The sequence below is a fragment of the Terrapene carolina genome, unplaced genomic scaffold (assembly GCF_002925995.2).
Source record: "Terrapene carolina triunguis isolate 2854851 unplaced genomic scaffold, T_m_triunguis-2.0 Scaffold96, whole genome shotgun sequence".
Lineage (NCBI taxonomy): Eukaryota > Metazoa > Chordata > Testudines > Emydidae > Terrapene > Terrapene triunguis.
Genome location: NW_020664447.1, coordinates 44424163 through 44445586, shown reverse-complemented (window position 1 = coordinate 44445586; position 21424 = coordinate 44424163). Strand labels below are relative to the sequence as shown.

The 21424-nt window shown below is 39.4% G+C and overlaps 1 protein-coding gene across 1 annotated transcript; it reads left to right on the top strand.

The window, feature by feature from the left end:
* The first annotated feature begins 399 nt into the window (after nt 1-399).
* Nucleotides 400-20440, top strand: THBS1 (thrombospondin 1). Its single transcript, XM_024195609.3, has 22 exons — nt 400-736; nt 1014-1106; nt 2033-2610; nt 3231-3306; nt 3590-3786; nt 3947-4072; nt 5544-5637; nt 7409-7582; nt 8042-8218; nt 8570-8743; nt 9349-9476; nt 9619-9771; nt 10309-10527; nt 11170-11277; nt 11966-12125; nt 12633-12751; nt 14968-15202; nt 15740-15967; nt 16096-16367; nt 16879-16976; nt 17105-17244; nt 18019-20440. The coding sequence occupies exons 2-22, from the start codon at nt 1040-1042 to the stop codon at nt 18024-18026; spliced, it is 3531 nt and encodes a 1176-aa protein (XP_024051377.1). The 5' UTR covers nt 400-736; nt 1014-1039; the 3' UTR covers nt 18027-20440.
* Nucleotides 20441-21424: the final 984 nt, after the last annotated feature.

Here is a 21424-nt window from a genome sequence, read left to right as displayed (position 1 = left end):
TAGCAGTAGGGAAACCAGACGGGGGAAATCATCTCTTTCACTGCCGGGTTGTCACCCTCTCGCTCTCAGATAGACCCTAGTGCTGAACTACTCCAGCGATCCTCTCAGGAATTCCCAGCACCCCGACTTGGGTAGAGCAAATCCCTTGACAGGTCTATAACAATGGATGGCAGAGCCTCCACCATGTGCTGATGTGCGTAGAGAACTGAGAGGCTGGAGTGTGATCATCGCCCCCCCCCCCCCCCCCCCCTTTTTTTTTTTTTTTTTTTTTTTGAAAGGTTTGTTTCTCTCTTGTTGTGAGGTAACTGGATAAACACCAGCCCGCTTCCTGCCCGGCTGCTGCTGATTGGCCCGCGGGACTTTCAGGAATGCGAGCGACCCCTTAAAGGCGAGAGCAGCTCCTCCAGCCACTCCACTGCACCGGCCAGGGGCTGCAAGCCAAGGGAAACCTCCGGGGGCTGCAAGCAGCTACCGATCCGATCCACCAAGCAGGACTCACAACTACCCTCGGACTGCTCCAAGAACACGAGAGACCCCGCTGCAAAGAGACACTGGCACTACTGGCTATGGGGCTTTGCTGAGCGCCTGTAGAGCGCTAGAGACAATAACTCACCTAAGAGTCACCAGCAGAATCCAAGGGCTTCAGAAGGATATTGATCGCTCTTTATTCAGTGGCTGCAGAAGATATTTCCTCCCCTGGGCTATCTCTAGGGTCTCATCATCTTTTTCTGTAAAGGTAAGTGCTGAAGCAGCACTTTTCTTGCCCCCTGCGACGTAATGTAATTTCTAAGAGACAAAAGCCAATCAAGCAGGGGAAAAAACCCAACTGAAATGCGTGAGGGTTTGTGTGTATCTAGCTACATATGCACTCTTCGGTAATCTCTCCCCCACGTAACCCTTTGCAGTGTTTTCCATCTTCAGGGCACCTGACAAACCTATTGATTGCCAGTGTCCCCAAACGTTACTTTTCTGAATGTAATGGCTATGAGATGTCCTTTTATTGTTGTTCGAAGGTTTGTCTGGGAGACCGATCTTTGCCATGGAGCTATCAGGCGGACTTTTTCTCCTCCTAATGCTTGGTGTCTGCGGAACAAACCAGATCCCAGGTAAGAACAGTGGCTTCCTTCTGTATCTGGTGATTATAAAGAGATTTATTGAGTCAATATTAATGGTCAGGATTTTTTTTTTTAAGGCTTCTGGTATCTTTGGTGTTGACTTTGAAGGAATGAAACCTTAAACTGTGATGAAGAGCTGCTTTGATATTTCTAGCCCACAAAAATGCATTAGCCTGAGGAATATTCAGATTAGTGGTTATGAACAGCAAATTATTTCCTCCTGTGGAGAATTTATGTAACCTTCAAACAAGGAAGGATTGAGCACTCAAGGACTTTAAAGTAGAGCCTGGTTTGCTCACCTTTCCACACTATGCTGGGAAAAAATGTAGCCGAGGAGCTAAAAGAAGCAATCTGACATTCTCCCTTATCTTGCCTGTATTGTGCATTACTTAGCAGCATAGACCATATAGAGAAATTATTTATGTACTAGTTGAGATCTCTGTAGGTGATCAGAGAACTCTCACCTTAGATTTTAAAATGGGATCTGACAGATGTGGGCACTCTGCTCTCCTCCCCTTGTGTCTCCTGGTGTGCTTCCCCTCCTCTATTGGCGTTCAAAACTCCACTCGCTGTCCAGCTACCTTTGTGCATAAGTCAGGATGTAAGTGACACTTGCCTACCGGCATCCCAACTGGAATGCGCCATGCCCTTCTGCATAACAGCCCCCCTACGGAACTGAACTAGCTTCACAGCTGCCCCTGCCTGCACTGTCTCTCCACCAGCTCCCCATGCCATTGGACTGACCTTCAACTCCCTTTTAAAGCCCCCACTCAGCCTCAGTGAACACCAGCCCCCAATGGGGCTGAGCTACTTTCATAGCCCCCAGCACCAGAGTGTGCTCCCCCACCCCAGGAGTTGCACAGCCACTCAGCCCCTTACTGTCCTTGTTCACAGTGCTTGCTCTGGTCTCTCCACAGAGTCTGGGGGAGATGATAACAGTGTGTTTGACCTCTTTGAACTCATCGGCTTCACTCGCAAGGGGGCCGGACGTCGGGCAACTGGGGTGCACTTGGTGAAGGGACCTGATACCTCCAGCCCTGCTTACCGCATTGAGGATGCCAGCCGCATCCCAGCCGTACCTGATGACAAGTTCCAAGATTTGCTGGATGCCATCTATGCTGAGAAGGGCTTCATCTTGCTGGCTACCCTCCGGCAGGCCAAGAAGAGCCGGGGCACCCTGCTGGCCGTGGAGCGCAAGGACAGCTCTGGCCATATCTTCAACCTGGTGTCTAATGGCAAGGCAGGCACCCTAGACCTGAGCCTGTCCGGTGATGGCAAGCAGCAGGTGGTGTCAGTGGAAGATGCCCTGCTGGCCACTGGGCACTGGAAGAATATCACCCTGTTCGTGCAGGAGGACCGGGCCCAGCTGTACGTAGGGTGTGAGAAAATGGAGAATGCTGAATTGGACATCCCCATCCAAAACATCTTCACCAGGGACCTGGCCAGCAGTGCCAAGCTCCGCATCGCCAAGGGTGGCGTCAATGACAATTTCCAGGTTAGGCGCCTTCTCTCAATCAGCAGCTTCATGGGGCTCCTGCAATGAGAGAAATGCTTAAAGGCACCGTGGCCGCACCTAGACACCCTCGTGACACAGAGTAGTAATGAGAATAGGAGGGGTGCAGCCGCTGATCAGCTTGTGCAGGAAAACTGTCCACATCCAACATAAATAGTCTCCACAATCTACTTGGATGGTTGCATGTTAATGGTGGGTTGTAGAAAATCCTCTTCAAATCCCAAGCTCAGTTAAGCTTTTGACTCATTGGGTGAGAGATGGTGAATTTCCTAAGGCTACAAGAAGAACTCTACGTTTCTGATCAGATAAATAGTTGTGTAGTGAATTTTGGTAAACAAAAATAAAGCCCAGAATATAGAGAGAAGAAGAAAGGACATTGTATGTCTGTGGAGTTATTAGACACTTAGATCTGGGGAAAAGAGTGTTCAGACATAGGGCTTGCTATCACTGAGTAAACGGGGGTAGTGAAGCATTCTGGAAACATGCCTCACCCTATTGCCTTTGACTTTTATGTTTAAATTGAAACTGGATTTTCTGTGCAAAATTACACTTCTTTCCCCTGTAATTGCTACAAAAAGTTGTCATTTTTCCTCTGTCCACAGGGAGTGCTGCAGAATGTGCGGTTTGTCTTTGGAACAACCCTGGAAGCCATCCTAAGGAACAAAGGTTGCTCCAGCTGTAAGTCTGCAACTTTTTCTGAATCCACTGACCTATTAAAATAGGATTCCTCAGCATGCTAGGAAGACAAGTTGAGACAGAATTCAGAAGTATGCTGAAATGCAAATCATTATTGTATAAGAAATTACATGACTTTTTCAGGCTTATAGGCAAATAAATGGACCTGGTGACAGCTATGTTAGCAGGTGTTATGCACACTTCAAACGATGAATTTTTCACTTGTAATCTTGAGAGATCAAGTGCGTGTATCTATATTAACATGCATATACTGTTTTGTTTTTAGCCACTAGTGCGATCATTACATTGGACAATCCCATCAATGGCTCCAGTCCAGCTATCCGTACTAATTACATTGGCCATAAAACAAAGGATATCCAGGCAGTCTGTGGCTTCTCCTGTGATGAACTTACAAATATGTTTGTGGAAATGCAAGGATTGCGGTCCATGGTTACAACACTTCAAGACAGAGTGCGCAAAGTGGTAAGTGCCGAGTAAACCCAAAGTAGTTTTCATTAGCTAGAATTTGAGAGTGAAATACAACTTGCCTCTAAGACTTGTAGACCAAACTACAAGTGTTGAGACAAAGGAGAGCTTTGTACAGAAGATACCTGTAATGCTTTTTCTTTTCTGTTTCATTAAGACTGAAGAAAATGAATTGATTGCCAAAGTAGTGCAGATCACGCCTGGTGTGTGCATTCATAATGGAATTCTGCACAAAAATAAAGAAGAGTGGACTATTGATAGCTGCACTGAATGTACTTGCCAGGTAAAGACTTCTTACAGTTCACAACATGCCAACATCTGTATATAAACAACTGCTACCTAAATGATATTCATTATGTAAAAGAATGAATCCTAGACAAAACTAGGCACACTTAAACTGCATATTGTATCATCCTCTGAAAGACCCATCTAGCAGCCAGTGATGTAGTAGGCTGTGCTGTAAATGCAACTTTCATTTAATGTTACTGAAGACGCATTTTAGAAGGGCGTAGGCTAAAAACATCCAACTGATATAGTAGTCTATTAACCAATCTATTTCAGTGATTTGGGGAATGCCTCTGTTTAGTTTACACAAACCAAAAAGTAAACTAAGTTAAATACTTGGGTTCCAAATTAGGCACTCAACTGCACCTTTTACTGACTTAAATGAATAGGAATGAATCCTTGCAGTTCACTGGTAAATGTAACCAGTAAAAAGAAAATCCTGATTCTATAATGAAACTGTTAATGCCACAGAATTTGCAGACATTTTGCAGCCTGAAAGGAAGGACTATTTCATAAAGTTGGTAACTGCTAGCCAAAACTACCACAGAACTATACAAGGAATTCATTCTTCAATATGTTCTGTTCCTGTAGAATGCTATAAAATATCCTAAAATGCTGAATAATGCCATAAATATAATTCCACAGACTTCTTTTTTAAAAATTCCTTTTATGGCATTCTTCAAATCTTAATTATACCTTCTTAAAAACACTTTGGAGTACAAATCCATCAAAGCCTGCTTCAATTTGGAAACCAAAGGCTAAGTATTGGATATAAATGGAATACTTGTAGGCCTTCATATTCTTTTTAACTTGTACTCAGCTAATGACATTATGATTCTCATTATTGAATGCTGGTAGCTGTCACAACCATTTGCCAGACTATTTTCTAAAACTATATCAATAAGAAGGCCTGTTGTCCTGAAAGGAACGGAACTGGCAAAAGTATACACTGTATTTTAGTTCTCATTCAGTCTTCTGGTGGAGTTTTTTGTTCTGCCTTCAAAGATCAAAGCCACATCTAACTATAAGTTATGGATTGCTGTTTTTTGAGCCAACTCCACTCAACTCACTTTATATAATCAATTTCAATTCAGATTAACACATGAGAAAGCTGGTTTCAAATTCTTCGTTAGTTCCTTCAAAGTTTGAAATATTTGGTATATTATGTAGCAGAGTTCGACTCAGACATTTGGCAGTTTCTTTTGCTTAATTTCTACAAATTCTAAAACATTTCCACCCTTGGTTGGAAAGTAACTAAAGAATAACTTGGGAAAACTGGTCTACGAATGACTGGAACAACTACCACTATTGTATCAGCTCTAAATACAAGGAGTCATGCAGTAGACTTACTACTGAATCTTTTCCAAGAAGTTCAGTAGATAATAGTCTTTAGCATTTGACCTTTTTCAGCTAAAATTTCAGCTTAAACTTATTTGTACTTGCTTAGTTATGATTCTTCTTCTTTGTAGAATTCTGCCACTATATGCAGGAAAGTGTCTTGCCCTCTCATGCCTTGTTCTAATGCCACCGTTCCTGATGGGGAGTGCTGCCCACGATGCTGGCGTAAGTAGTTAAATTTGCTTGGAATTTTAGCTGTAATCTGCTCTGCTCTCTCACTTAGCTAGATATACTGTACTAAAATGTACTCTAAATAACACAATTGGGTATAGGATTACACCACTGGAGAACCATTAGCCTTAGTTTGCATTAACTGAATTTCGAGACCCTTAAATGATCATGCAGTCCTGTTCTAAATAGACTATAGTTGATAAATTAGCTATATTAAATTATAATTACCACTTCTCAAAGTAATGACCACTGTGATACTAGAAACATGAAGATACTTCAGGCAGTCCAGGCATGGATCCCATTGCATGTTTGCAAAGAAAGGAGGGTGGGGTGGACATTTCAGATGTGGTTACTTGCTTTTGAATTTGGTCTTTATGGCACTGATCCAAAGAAACATGCCACATAAAGGAAGTTTAACTGTCCCTCAAAAGCCCGTATTACAAAGTACTGTAGACAAATCTAGCCTGATGTAACCAGTATTGAAACTGGAATGCTCTAATACCAATCAAACATAAGTCCTTCTTTTAAATCCATCTGAATTTGGAACTGCTGTATTTGGATAGCTTCATATCAACTTTCTCCAGCAAAATATTTGACTTTTCAATATAAAATTTGCAGAAATACTCTATCTCTTAAAATATCAGAGAAATAAAGCTGTTACCATCAGGTTCTCTGATAGAAATCTAATCAGAGGTTATCTTACGCCACAATAAATATAACTATACTGTAAACTATTTACAAAAATATTTTGTCTTGATTCTGCTTTTAAAAAAGTGAATCTTCACAGAGTTTTTAGCAACTGAACTATGACCACAACATAACACGAATAATGAATTTAGGAATAACAATAGAAGCAAAAATAGCATAGAACTCAAGTCATAATGACACGTGTTTGCTTTTGACATATCACAGCTATCGCTGTATTAGATCTCAGTGAACAGAGGGTGCTTGTATAGTAAATAAGTGGCCTCGTATCTTCAAAGTTTATGGTGAAAAATAAGAATGCAGGTGCTAAAGTTACAACATATGTACCTAATAACTAGAGCTGTGCAGAGAATGGACATTCTGTTTCATGAAAAATTTTGAAATTTGGCTTCATTTTGAATCTGAACAAAACCTGAAAATTTCAAAATTCCCCAAACGAAAGTTTTGAAAACTTTGTTTTGGACTGATCAAAACACTTCATTTTGATTTCAACTCTTTAAATCATATAATATAAAATAAATTTTCCCAACAAAAAGTGAAACATTTCATTCTGAAAATGTCAAAATCGGATATTTTGACATTGTTGGAAATTTTTTCGAGGTTTTTCTCCAAAATGAAATTTTGGCAGAAGCAACATGATTTTGCAAAGCATTTAGATTTTGACCAAACTGCATTTTCTGATAAAAAATGGTTCTGTTGAAGTTCTTCCAAGCAGCTCAACTTATGGCCTAATGGGTTCAAGATAAGCAGCAGTAGAACATACATGCAGTCCTTGCCTAACTGTAAGCTGGTCCTCCAAACAGTGAACTGAGAAACTCTTATGAAAGTAAAGTACAGCACTAAACTAGGTGTGTTGCCCTTGCCTTCCTCTGTGCTTGCCACTGAGACAACACCACAGAACCTTCAAAGTTCATGCTGAAATGTTTTGTAAAAGGAAGGCAAATGACAAATGTAGCCTTTTATTTTTTTATATTTTTTGGAAGGGAAAAGGGTTTAAACACAGTCTATAAAATAGAAGTTTTTTATTCCCATTTTAAGCAGAAATGTACTTCTCTTACAGCCAGTGACTATGCAGAGGATGGCTGGTCCCCTTGGTCTGAGTGGACTTCATGCTCTGTGACCTGTGGGAATGGGGTTCAGCAGAGAGGCCGTTCTTGTGATAGTCTCAATAATCGCTGTGAAGGTTCCTCTGTGCAGACTCGTACCTGCCACATTCAGGAGTGCGATAAGAGGTGTAAGTATTTCATCTGCTTGCATAGTTCATAAAAATTACCTGAGCCCACCCTGGGCTTCCACAATTGTAATTTAAGTATTAAATTAACACAAGTCATAGTAATGATTTAAACCACAATAAGCTGCGTACAGATGGTACAAAACATTGGTTTCTAGCTCTAGCAGTTCCTGAGATTTTTGCCTACTAAACTCATGTCAAAATTGAAATGTATGCAATGGAAGCAAGCATGAATGTTTGTTTTGGCACTGGGCCTGAACTAAACATAGCAAAATCTCAAGGCAGCATGCACTTAATTTTTTTGAATCTGTAGCCATGATGGTGGTGTAGTAAAACTCTGGTTTTTATTTAATAATGGCATTCACACACTGCCAAAAGTCTTCTAGGAACTATGCAGACATGCCTCAAAGAACTCACAGATATCTCAGATTAGATAGTAATAGGTGTTTGTCTCTTCTAAAGTCAAACAGGATGGTGGTTGGAGCCATTGGTCGCCATGGTCGTCATGTTCTGTTACCTGTGGCACTGGCATGATCACTAGAATCCGTCTTTGCAACTCTCCAGTCCCACAGATGAATGGCAAACCGTGTGAGGGTGAGGCAAGAGAAACCAAATCATGCCAGAAAGACCCTTGCCCAAGTAAGTATACTAATTAAATAGAGACTATTACATTATTTAGCTTAAACAACAAACCTCTTGAGCTGGAAGTTGCTATATAATCTATTCTTGGCAACTGTCTCTTGTTAAATCAACTGCTGGGTAAAATCACATATTTTTTTAAAAAGCTACTTCAGATAAAATAAGTAAATTAAAAAATTAGTTTGAATAACACTCAGGCTCTAATTTTAGCAAACTTAGAAATGAAAAATGTAGGTGCTGCCATTCTGTCACACATACATCAATACCTAGGTTAGATGCAGCTAGTAGTATCTTGCTGAATTTACAATCAGTTCTGTGAATGTTTACATTTTGCATGGATTTGCTTTGTAGTAAATGGAAACTGGGGACCCTGGTCTCCATGGGATGTATGTACAGTCACATGTGGAGGAGGCATTCAAAAACGTGGACGTCTTTGCAATGATCCTGAGCCTCAGTATGGTGGGAAGGACTGCGTAGGTCATGCCACAGGGACCCAGGTCTGCAATAAGCAAGACTGTCCAATTGGTGAGTAACTCTAGTTTTTAAAAAATGGTATTTTTGTAGCCCTTAGATACATTTACATCTTCAAATATTTGTGCAAAAATTACACCTCATCTGAAGTCTGTATTATCTACATTTTAGTGATGGGGAAAACAGAGTCAAATTCTGATTTCCATTACATTGCTACAAATCTAGAGTAACACAACTGATTTCAGTGCCATTACTTTGGATTTCTATTTGTGTAACTGAGGGTAGAATACGACAATAGCTGGATGACTTTGTCAAGACAGCACAACAAGTCAGTGGCAAAGCCGAGATTAGATCTGAAGGAGTTTTTGACTCCTAGACCCATGATCAATCCATTAGACAACACTTCTTTCTGTAGCTAAGAATGCAACTGAAACCAATGACTTCTTATTTTCATTTGGCATTCTAATGTCATTGCCACGTAGAAATTTACTATTAGTATTTTCCATTGGTTAGTGAGGCTGTTTTCAAGTCTAAAATGCTGCCATACCCCTTTAAAACAGTACAAAAAGTTTGTTTAAATTCACATATTGTTAAGGTGCTGGATATGGCCAGACTACTAAAATGATTGACATTTACCATGATTTAATCTTGTGTCTCAGATGGATGCCTGTCTAATCCCTGCTTTGCGGGAACGACATGTACCAGCTCCCCTGATGGTTCCTGGAAGTGTGGTGCCTGCCCTACTGGTTACCATGGCAATGGTGTTCAATGCAAAGATATTGATGAGGTGAGAAGTTTGAGTTCTTGTTTTTAGCCTTTTTTTTTTTTTATAAAAAAGTACAAAACACTAAACTACAAGTTAAAAATCCAAATGTCCTAAGAAATCCTCTGTCTAATTATCCCTTTTACCCCAATCTTTCCCACTTCAGTGTCAAGAGGTTCCTGATACCTGCTTTGTCCTCAATGGAGTGCACAGGTGTGAGAACACTGAACCTGGATACAACTGCTTGCCTTGCCCACCACGTTTCACTGGAACACAGCCTTTTGGTCGCGGTATTGAGGATGCCACAGCTAACAAGCAGGTACTGCCAAGTTGAGAATTTTCCTGGTTTATAAAATCTCCCAGCTGCCTTCTGTATTCTGCCTTCTGTATCCTGAAAAGGTTTGAAGTTTTCAGAAAAGGGAAAAAGCAAGTTCTTTACCAGCCTTCATGGTCTGGGAAATTAAAGGTTATCTGAAAAGAGACAGCATAGTACAAGCGTATAATCTGCTTCAGTAAAATGAGTTTTAGAAGCTGTTGCTTTCTTAGCCTTGTAAAGGTGGGAAGGAGTTTGGGGGAATGAACATTTATTGAAATGTTGCCAATTCAGAAATGAAGTAAATATTTAACATGTGACTATTTAGACTTGTACGTGCCTGATCCCTTTGAAGATGAAAGGTTTGAATAAGGAAAAATAGCAATTAATGCTAAGATGGCAACTCTGCATCAAGATTTTGTTTCTGAAGGATCTAGGATCAAAACAGCCATAAATTCCTCTTGCCTTAGTGGTATATCCAGGAAGAATGGGGATAGAGACTTTTGCAGTGGTTTTACTGTCTTTGTGCGTGTGGTCTTTTAGGTCTGCAAACCACGTAATCCATGCACAGATGGAACTCATGATTGCAACAAGAATGCCAAGTGCAATTACCTTGGCCACTTCAGTGACCCCATGTACCGCTGTGAGTGTAAACCAGGCTATGCTGGCAATGGCATAATCTGTGGTGAAGATACTGATTTAGATGGATGGCCAAATGAGGACCTTGTCTGTGTTACCAATGCTACTTATCACTGCAAAAAAGTAAGAAAATTCCCCTGTTCTCCCACTTACGGTTTTAAGAAATTGCCTTAGTATATATCTGAGGAATGTGCTAAATGCTCAATATTTTAAAGGCTTATGAGACAGTCAGGTCTTTGAGTAATTACAGATATTAAACTACCTATAGTGCAAGATAGGAATATATTCCTTCAGGGATATCATGGCATTGTATTGTCAGAAAAAGTCCCAGATTGTCGGAGAACCTGTTATTACAGCAGTTGAGTCATGCCTGTAACATTCAGGAATTCTGAACATTCCAGTAATTACAAAAATACCACATTTATGTTCCTATGAAGAGCCTATTTTTGGCCACTCATAAACATTCTCAAATGTCACAGAGAAAAGCTTTAGGCAAAAAAGATACAGGGGAAGATTATCAAAAGTGCTTAAATACCATCTTCAAAAATAACATACACTTAGGCTTTTGACTTTTGAAAACTTTATCTGCAGTCCTTAATAATTATGATGACTGGTTGAAATCAGTGGAATTACACTGAGGTAACACCAGTGTAAATGAGATCTGAATTATGCTGTATAACTCTAGCTGTTCATGCTCTTAAAAAAATAAAGAAAACATGGCATTTATGCCTTGGATAAAAATATTGTGCACTTTCTCCTTTCTAGGATAACTGTCCCAATCTTCCCAACTCTGGGCAGGAAGACTATGATAAGGATGGAATTGGTGATGCCTGTGATAACGATGATGATAATGATAACATTCCAGATGACAGGGTAAGGCAGTATGAAAGATTCATGCCTTTTCTAGTGTAGCTTTTCCTTTCTCCATTCCCAATGGTCAAGTCCTGGCCTCTGATCTTAATCTTAACAGAAGATTGTAGGAAATTGACGGGCTTGAAGGGAAAGTTGGCTATCTGAAAAGAGATGCCTAACTCTGATTGATTGCATCTTCAGTAGTTCCAGGAATTAGCTGCAGCTGCCTGAGCTTTGAAAATTAGATTGACTGACTCTTGACTTCGTGCTTTATTCATTACAATAGCAGCCTAACCAAGGTTTTCAAAATGTCATTGTAATTCACCACTGCTGCAAGTGAGAGCAACTTTATCACTTCTGCTATTTACACCAGTGGTAAATTTGGCTGAGATGCAAAGGGCTTGAAATATTAGCCAATGTTGTTAAGTAGGGTGAATGTTATTTTGCAAATTCTAAATTTGTTTTATTCCACTTCTTCCTCCCAGACATCATTTGGATCCATTACAATCTGAGTTTATTTTTTTAAAAAACTGTAGTTCTGATCTGTCCACTGAAGAGGGCTTAACTAGTTTGAATTTTCAAGCATTTTCTTAACTTGCATTAAATCTTTTCCTAAAACAAAAGCCATACATTTCAATTGTGTTGATAAAGCACCAAAGTAGTTCTCTCTTTATTAATAGTGGTTTTGGGCCTCTCCTCCCTCTTGCAGGACAACTGTGCATTCATTTACAACCCACAGCAGTATGACTATGATAGGGATGATGTTGGTGACCGCTGTGACAACTGTCCCTACAATCACAACCCTGATCAAACTGACACTGATAACAATGGAGAAGGAGATGCATGTGCTGTGGATATTGATGGAGATGGTAAGGTGTTCTGTTGCCATTTCCACCCTCCTACACATACGCAGATAGTTCAGTACTGCATAGATGTCAGTTATATGTTGCCTCTAGCTTATACCCCTGTCTTATACTAGATAGAAAGTCAGGTGTGTGATCAAGTCACCTCCTAGTGACTGAGGCTATAAGCACTAATCCTATTACAACCAATAGAAATTCTCCTTTTAGTTTAGGAGCCTGTATTTTTTGAAGCAGGTGGTCCTGATTTATAGCCCTGTTCACACTGGCAATGGGTGTGAGATATAACTAATGAAGTCCTGTGCTATCCCATGGTTATAACAGGGGTCTCAATCGGTTGTTAGATAAATTACTGTAGATTGTGCTGTACAAGTGTGGGTATTTTAGCAACATATAAACTGTTGGCTTAATTGTCAGCCTTATTTACTTTTTCAGTTCCATATACAGTATTCAGATTGTGGAGTTTATGATCTATGTAAGCCACTTGAATTCATCAACTCTGCTCTGCTCCTTTAGGCATTCTTAATGAAAGGGATAACTGCCAATATGTCTACAACGTAGACCAGAGGGATACAGATTTGGATGGTGTTGGAGATCAGTGTGACAACTGCCCTATGGAACACAATCCAGACCAGGTAGGTTTTTGTATTCTGACCTCTCTCTGGATCTGCTATTCAAATCTTATTTACCATTTAATTTTTACCCTTTGTTATACACGCTGTGCTGACATGACAAATGATGCCTTTATCAGGTGATAACATATCTCACAGGGAGTTCACACAGCTGCTAGCTATTGACTGAAAAATTGAGTAATGGAGGTTTGTGGGACTCTTGTTTGAAATCATATGTGTCCTGAGCATTTTTAATGGGAGACACTCATGTCTGTAAACTTGTCTATGGATCTTGTCAGTTGCAGTAACTCTGGGAATACAGCATGAAATTCACATGGATAACAACTAATTTTAAATAGCCTATGAGAATTTCTTCTCAGTGATTCTACTGTACAGTCTGGAGTGTAGTCAAATGAACATGCTGTACAAGAAAAACTAAGACTATGTAAATTACAAATAGAGACACACGCATTACTGGGGTTGGGGTTTAAAAAAACCCACTGGATCCAAATTAGCTAAAATAAAGGAGTAATGTGACTCAAAAAGCAACCGTTGATTTTTATTTTTTTTTTCTGGAAAAAAAACAACCCCCAAACATTTGCCAGGTGCTTGACATTAATGCAGGTTGTATGCTGAACATCAGTGTGTGCTAGGAACAGAGGTAGATCTTAGGCATGGCAGGGCCAGAGGCTTAATTAGTGCAGTGCCTTGCATTTCATTTTATATAGACACATTGCTTTTTTGAAACAAAGGTTAAAGCAGTACAAAACAACCACATTTCAAAAGATTGCCTTTGCCAATACAATAAGGGTAATACTGCCTGCTTTCCCCTCTTTATGGCAAAGGCTCAAAGGCATATTCCAACATTCATAAATAATATGAACTAATCTTTACAAGATGAAGTGGAGGTGAGGGAGTTTCCAGCCCCTCCCACTGAATTTGCTGGTTCTAAGACACTCGACGGCAGCGGTGGGTAAAGCCTGTACAGTCCTGTCAAGTAAAAGGCAGTAAGATGAATAGCTTCAGGGGCATAACTGGAATGCTTGTATGGTTCCAGAAAAGTTGTTGCAAATCAGTGGAATCCAGTGTAGTACTGTAGTTGCCTGGGCAGTGTTACATGCAAGGATTTCAATGATGCTTAGAAAGTTAGGTGGCTTTACATTTGCCCCATTTACTTGACTTCTTTCTAGTAGGTGGAGGTGAAGTGGGGGGAAGCATGGTCCATTCTATTGTTTTTGTTAGGTTTTTCCCTGGCTTTTCATGGAGTGTTTTCTTGAATAGTTGTTTTAAATTAATCCACAAAACTCTTACCTGTAAGTATTTCTGTAGGGTAGAGTATTAAGGACAAAATAATTTAAACTCTAGCACTTGTAGCAATTCAGAATGTGTAAGTTAAAATGGCCTCTGACACTTCAATAACTCCTGGGGTCTGAGGAGTGTCTGCAAGAATATAGGACAGGCTAACTTTTGATAGCTCTAACAAATATAAAGCTAGATGCCATGTGATCATATTATAGAAACTGACTTTTGCATATACTTTAGCAAAAACAAGATGCTAAAGCATATATAAAATGCAAGCAGAAGAGGGTTTTCCAAACATAGCCCATTACTAAAGGAAGTAACTATCTCCTTACAATACCACTTAGTCTGTATGTTTATAGAGGGCTTTGGAGGCTGTTTCTGTAATTAAGAAAATTATGACATGGAGCGGAAGCCATACAACAGTCTGTCAAAACATTCTTATAATGTAAGAGTGATCTAATGGCTAGGTACATACCAAAGTCAGTTTCATATGGTGCTTGGAACAGAAAGATACTAGGTGCAAGATGGAGGGTAAATTGACACTAGATCTCTGCAAATCTCATGGAGTAAATAGAGACTAGCCTGCAGTGGCAGAAACATTATATGCATAATTGTACATATCCTGGGAAAAAGCTGAAAACCACACTACTCTCTGAGCCCCAGATATTCAGATAAATAAGCCTAAAGCAATTGGTTAGTGAAATGTTAATAATAAAGTAGTTCAAAAGAAATTAGCACAGCTAGTCTTGTCTGAATCACAAAATGAGTGTAAGAATTTAATACTGGTCCTTTTTCTTTAAGTGAATAGCAATCCTAAATTCTAGCCTTCAAAATTTGTATTTCTGTGTCTTTCTTGTCAGCATCCTCAAGTGCTGCAAGAAGTGTTGTGCATTTTAAAGCTTGTTCTTCAAGCTTTTCCTCTTCTCCTTCTCCAACAGGAGGATTCTGACTCTGACCGCATAGGTGATAAATGTGACAACAATCAGGACATAGATGAAGATGGCCATCAAAATAACCTAGATAACTGCCCCTATGTGCCCAATGCCAATCAAGCTGACCATGACAAGGATGGCAAAGGTGATGCCTGTGACCATGATGACGACAATGATGGTATCCCCGATGACAAAGATAACTGCAGACTGGTTGCCAACCCAGACCAGACTGATTCTGATGGTATGTAAGATGAACATTATAATATCAAAACCAGTCATTTTCCACAAAGGCTTGTCTAGCATTACATACAGATGTGTAAAAAATTCTGTTATGAATAACTTGTTCTCTTTTTAAAAAGGATTAAAAAAAACCAAGTGTATACAGTTTGTATTGGTATTATGTCATTCCTTTTTACTGCAGATCTTATGCTGATTCCCAGTATCTTAATGAAGTTTGGGAATATGCCAAAATGGAAGAAATATTGGGATAGGGAGAAGGGATATGAACGTATTAATCGATCATGGCTACTGTAATTAATGTAAACCTAAGGCATATCTTTAAAAAAAACTTCTTGACACTAAGATACCAGGGTGAATATGTAAATAAATCTAGGCCTCTTACAAGAATTTGCCTTGTAGTAGTGGCACAGCCAAAACATTGCAACGGATTTCAGTCTCAAGTGTCATGTATGACTTTGAGGCAACTGTAGTGATGCATCATTCTCAAATTATGCCAATGAGTTTTCAGAGTTGTCACTGTGAACCTATACTTTTGTAGGTGATGGACGTGGAGATGCTTGCAAAGATGACTTTGACCAAGACAATGTGCCAGACATTGATGACATCTGCCCTGAGAATGTTGACATCAGTGAGACAGACTTCCGTCGATTTCAGATGGTTCCCCTGGATCCCAAGGGAACATCGCAAAATGATCCTAATTGGGTGGTTCGTCACCAGGGTAAAGAGCTGGTTCAGACTGTCAATTGTGATCCTGGACTTGCAGTGGGTGAGTAGAACATTTTGGATCCTCTCTCCTCATAGTGTCTTATAAAAGTCTAGAAACTTAGCTTTAGGTCCAGCATAAGGCTAATAAAAGCAGAGGCTTCAAACTTGGTTTCCTTATTCTTCACCCAGGATTTGATGAATTCAATGCTGTGGACTTCAGTGGCACATTCTTCATCAATACAGAAAGGGATGATGACTATGCTGGCTTTGTATTTGGTTATCAGTCTAGCAGCCGTTTCTATGTAGTCATGTGGAAGCAGATCACCCAGTCTTATTGGGACTCAACACCAACCAAAGCTCAAGGATACTCAGGTCTTTCTATCAAAGTCGTTAACTCTACCACAGGTCCTGGAGAGCACCTTCGAAATGCTCTGTGGCACACAGGAAACACCGCTGGGCAGGTAAGAACTGCATTTGTGGTTAATTATTTTCTTGCACCGGAGGCCAGGCTTTATTCTAACAATAAGCATGGTAATTCTGGGGAGTTTATGCATCCTGTTAGTGTAGAAAGGGGCTCTTAGAAGAAATAATTATTTGTAATTTGTAGTTGTAGGATTTTGTGTATAAACTTGATTATGAAGCATAAGCTCTACATAGATTCCCTTTGGAGCTAAGGGACTCTACTAAGTTTAAAACAAGTAGGGAGTCCATTATTTCTGATGACCTTCTGAAACGTTCAACATCCAGCACTAGGCAGATTGAACAATTAAATAGGAACCTCTGTAGGAGTAGAGTTAAATCAGATGGGTTTCAAAAGACTCTATTCAGAGCCTGTCTTTTGGATACATTGTCCAGCTGTAGGCCCTTATTTTGAATATAAAAGCTTCTCGAGATGTTGTCATGGTGTCAAAATATTGCCTAAATAATTGGATTCCTCTGTTGGTTATTTATAATCGTATCCTTCTTTTTTAGGTGCGGACCTTGTGGCATGACCCTCGTCACATAGGCTGGAAAGATTTTACTGCCTACAGATGGCGTCTTAGCCACAGACCAAAGACTGGCTACATTAGGTAACTATTGTTGTGATATATCTGAAGGGACTTGAGGGCAAATGTCATTTTGGTAATGGTTAGCTTTATATTAAAGATAAAAACTTACCACAGCTGACAAGGATGATTTATTACTGCTCTTCTTGCAGAGTTGTAATGTACGAAGGGAAGAAAATCATGGCTGATTCAGGACCAATCTATGATAAAACCTATGCTGGTGGTCGGTTAGGATTATTTGTCTTCTCTCAAGAAATGGTGTTCTTCTCAGATCTTAAATATGAATGCAGAGGTAAGGATGGCATCTTGTTGGTATGACATTTTACTGAAGTACATTGAAATAACAATTGTTTTCTTCTGAGGCAACTTTCTTTAAAACAAATTTAAAGATTGAAATTTATCAATTTAAATTCTGTGTGATTATACAACATTTTGATAATCTTATACTACTCTTGAGACACATGCAGGATTTCTTTTGAGATCTGTGTGAGTTGTGCTGGGATGGATAGAGGACATCCTGTTAACGAATTTTGCATAGTTAAGTTACCATCCACTAAAAGTGAAATGTTGAAGAGTCTTAATTGCAGGACATAATGTTTTAAGAGGCATATAAAATATATTTACTTCATGCTTTGAAATACAGCTAGTGATTTTTTTAACACCTGGCCAGATTTTTCAAACACATGTGCATAAACTGCAGTGTGAAAAGACAAAATCCTTACTTTCATATTAATGTATACATATGCACATGCAAACAAATCCCAATTGGCTTGGACCCATGCAAAATGTATGCACAGCTCATGGTTTATGTGCCCATACAAGTCAGGGTTTGTGTTCTGCTGAGCTGGAGTGCATACACACTTGAAAACCTAGTCCATCACATAACTCAAATCTTTCTTACATTCCTGGCCATTTCATACAAAAGTCTGGCTCAAGAAATTGCTACCAAACGGGTAAAGAACTACTTTTCAGCTTAGTCCCTAACTATAATGATGATTAATAATACAGAAATATTTTAATTCATTCTGTAATAAGTTTTCTGTCTCCTCCCGCCCTTCCTCCACAGATCCATAATCACGAGGTTATTGATCCAGAGACTATTTAAAAATGCTGGTATTGCACCTTCTGAAATGTTTAATATTTTACAAACCCTGGGACCATTGTATTCCTTCCTTCTTTTCTTCTGCCTGCACAAATGTGGACTCAAAACACATGACCTGCCTCAAGAATGCTTTTGAAAGAATGAAACAGAAAGTACACTCAACATATGACCTCGGCTAAAATGGAAGGAAACAAATGTATTTTTCATGAATGAGAATTTGTCTTCATCTAAAAAGCACACATTTGCTTCAGTAAGACATTTGCTTTGCTGTTTATCACAGTGTAATGTCACTGCCTCTCTTTTACTGGTGGTCCCACCAAGTAGCATTTTTGTTATAAGAACATCTTTGGATGTGCTTTGGACTACTTAAAAACGAAAGACATTTCAATATGTGAGGAAAGGGGATTTGGGATGGGAGGGTGGACTTTTAAAGGTTAAGCAGAAAATTGCCATGTTTGTCTAAAAGGTGTCTATGCTCTCTGGGGTTTATATCCAGGTAACTTGGAGAAACTGTTACATTTTGGACTAAATATCTTTCAGGTGACTAAAATATATTCCTTGATTTCATGATGTAGACTAGCTGTATTAGCGAGTTAAACCATACAGTATAAAATAGAAACTGTAAAATGGATCCCCAGTGGGGGAAGAGGGCATAAAGATTGACACACAGGATTGCACCAGCTTGGTGAGAACTGGGATTCACAATTGGAATCTAGTGCCATTGCCTGATTAAATAGAGATATTTATTTTATTCCACATGTAGCAAGTGCAGATGTAGCAAGAACTTTTAAAAAGGTGCTGGAAAGCACACCATCTCCATTAGCACCTGTGCTGGCCTTCAAGGAACAAACATCTGTGCTTTACATTTTATGGTTAAAAAGGCACAACAAATGACAATAGTAACATTCCTTTTTCTACAAATTTCATGGACTTTTTTTTTTTTAATTCCTCACTTTTTGGGAGGAGGAAGAAGGCTGTAGATAAAACCTTAAAAAATGTAAAATATTTATTTTTTACCTATCCTGGATGTCATAATGACTGAAGGACTATTGATAAAACAAAACACAATAAATGCGTCAAGACTATCCATATAATCATTGTTACAAGTCTTCAAGACTGTACAATTGTAAATACAGATTATTTATTAATTCTGTTCTATACTGAACCTAGATTTTAGTTTAGAAAGCTTTTTTGTTTGGATCAGATAGCTGAGATGTATTAATTACAAAAAGCAACTTTCCCATAAAGAATGTGGAGCACAGGGAACAGCAGCAGGGAGGGAATGGAATGAATGTTTGTTGGCTTTTTCTCAGTCAGCGTTCCATGTGTTGTTTTTTTACTACTTTGTGCAAGGCAATTGGTGATGGCCTGGTAGGTTACCTTTCTGCTTCTTTAAGAAACCACAAGTCCTATTTAGATACTGTCAGTTCCTATCTCTTGAGCCTGTTACTGGAGAGACTGGACAGCATTTGTTACTAATCATTTACGTAGTGCCATTAGATGTACATGGTGTTTGACCATTGGTCAACAATATGCCAGACAAAGAACATAATCCCTGCCCCAACAAGTTTTCATACTAGAGGCACAAATGGCACTTGTCTGTATAGCATTGGATTGTAGCCATTTATGAAGTTGCAGGTCGCACATTGGAATGATCCATGTGCAGTGGCAAAAATAGGAGGCTTCACAGAGAAGGTGGGATTTTAGGAGCTCCTGGAAGGGGCTGGGGGGGGGGGCAAGACATACGTTAATTGAAGCTGTTCCAGGTGTAAAGGGCAGCATGATTATACCTATAATCCTTTGTCTTTCCAAAAAAAAAAGGAAAAAAATAACAAGGTGAAACTTTTACGTACAAATATTACCTCATTGTGTGACTGAGAAAAAAAATCTTCAGATCAAGCAGAATTTAAATGTCTAACAAACTTTAAAGCTACTGTAGAACTTTTAAAAAAATTAAATGCTGTACATAGTCAAATTCTCTTTGCGGAAAAGTATATTCCCAGTAAGAAAATGGCATTGAAACAATGTTAAATACTATTTCTAATGTTGTGTTATATTTTTGTCATCTTGTATACCATTGCTTGTATTTTTATAAATTATTTTTCTCATTGCCATTGTAATAGTTAATCTCATAATTGTGTAGATACGCTATTTAAATAATTTATCAGGAAGTGCTACCTGTAGAGTTAGTATTTCTATTTTTATAAAATGTTTGCACACTGAATTGAAGAGTTTTGCTCCGCCGCCCATGTTTTTGCTATTAGCATAATTTTCTAAGAACATGCTTTTTTGTACACATTTTTAACCATTTTACATTTTAAAGCTGTGTAAGTTGTACAATAAAATTTCTTACATACAAGGAACAATAAACCAATATGGAAATTTATATTTACATCTTTTTTTATCTAGTTTCATTTCTTCTCACTGTGATTCTATGGACTACTTGAATTAATGGGTCAGTTTACATTAACTCAGTTGTGAAAGCTCAACTCAATAAGGATAGCAAACTAAGATAGTAATGATAGGGATGATATGAAAATGAAGCTTTTCCTAGAAATATAGAACAGAGCCAGGATTGAAGTCAATGGCAAGCCAGGATTATATCCCATATGTTAAGCACCAGATGAAAGTATGATGTAGACATGAATGTGTTCCATACTGTGGGCATGCGCCATGAAGGCATGGCTGGTCAGTATGCATTAGAATATGTCAATGGTATCCACTGACCTGCTGTTGGAACCTGGAAGTAGAATGTCAAGTTACTGGGGCTTCACTCTGGAGAGTTTTCCCCAGACAGCCATAGCTAGTAACTTAAAGCTGCCACCCATTGTCAGAGAGAGAAGGAGGGTGAGGTAATATTTTTATTGGACCAACTTCTAGCCAACAGCTTGCCTCTCTAATATGCTGGGACCAACATGGTTACAACACCACTGCAAACATCCATTGTCAGGGCTTTTAAGGAGGGCAGTGGTAGAAAAACTTTGACCTTACAAAAGAAGGTGTGAGGGGGGAAAAGGAGAATCATTCTGTAGGGTGCAGCTGTCTCAACAGAGTGCAGTTTTCAGTCCCTCTGCACCAGCAGGGTGTTATCAAGCCCTTTTCATTAATGACACAACATGGCAGCCACTCCAAATAAATTTAGTGTATGGCATATGTTATGGATTTACAGTGTCTGTGCTATGCCCCAGCTTTTGAACAGTCCTCTGGGGCTACCCCTTTAGTGTGTCAGACCCCCGCAGGTTCACCCTGTTCCACAAGGGTAGGCCATGCAGCCTCAATGACTCTGGAAGTGAGCCACTGGGCTCCAGAACTCCTGTTTCACACCATTAGCTCTGCCCAGGGGGTGTGAATGAGCTAGACAGATGTTCAG

Coding starts and splice junctions, on each gene's coding strand:
- THBS1 (XM_024195609.3), top strand. CDS start 1,040: ATGGAGCTATCAGGCGGACTTTTTCTCCTCCTAATGCTTGGTGTCTGC. Junction 2,611..3,230: donor GCGTCAATGACAATTTCCAG/GTTAGGCGCCTT, acceptor CTCTGTCCACAG/GGAGTGCTGCAGAATGTGCG. Junction 16,977..17,104: donor CCAAAGACTGGCTACATTAG/GTAACTATTGTT, acceptor CTCTTCTTGCAG/AGTTGTAATGTACGAAGGGA.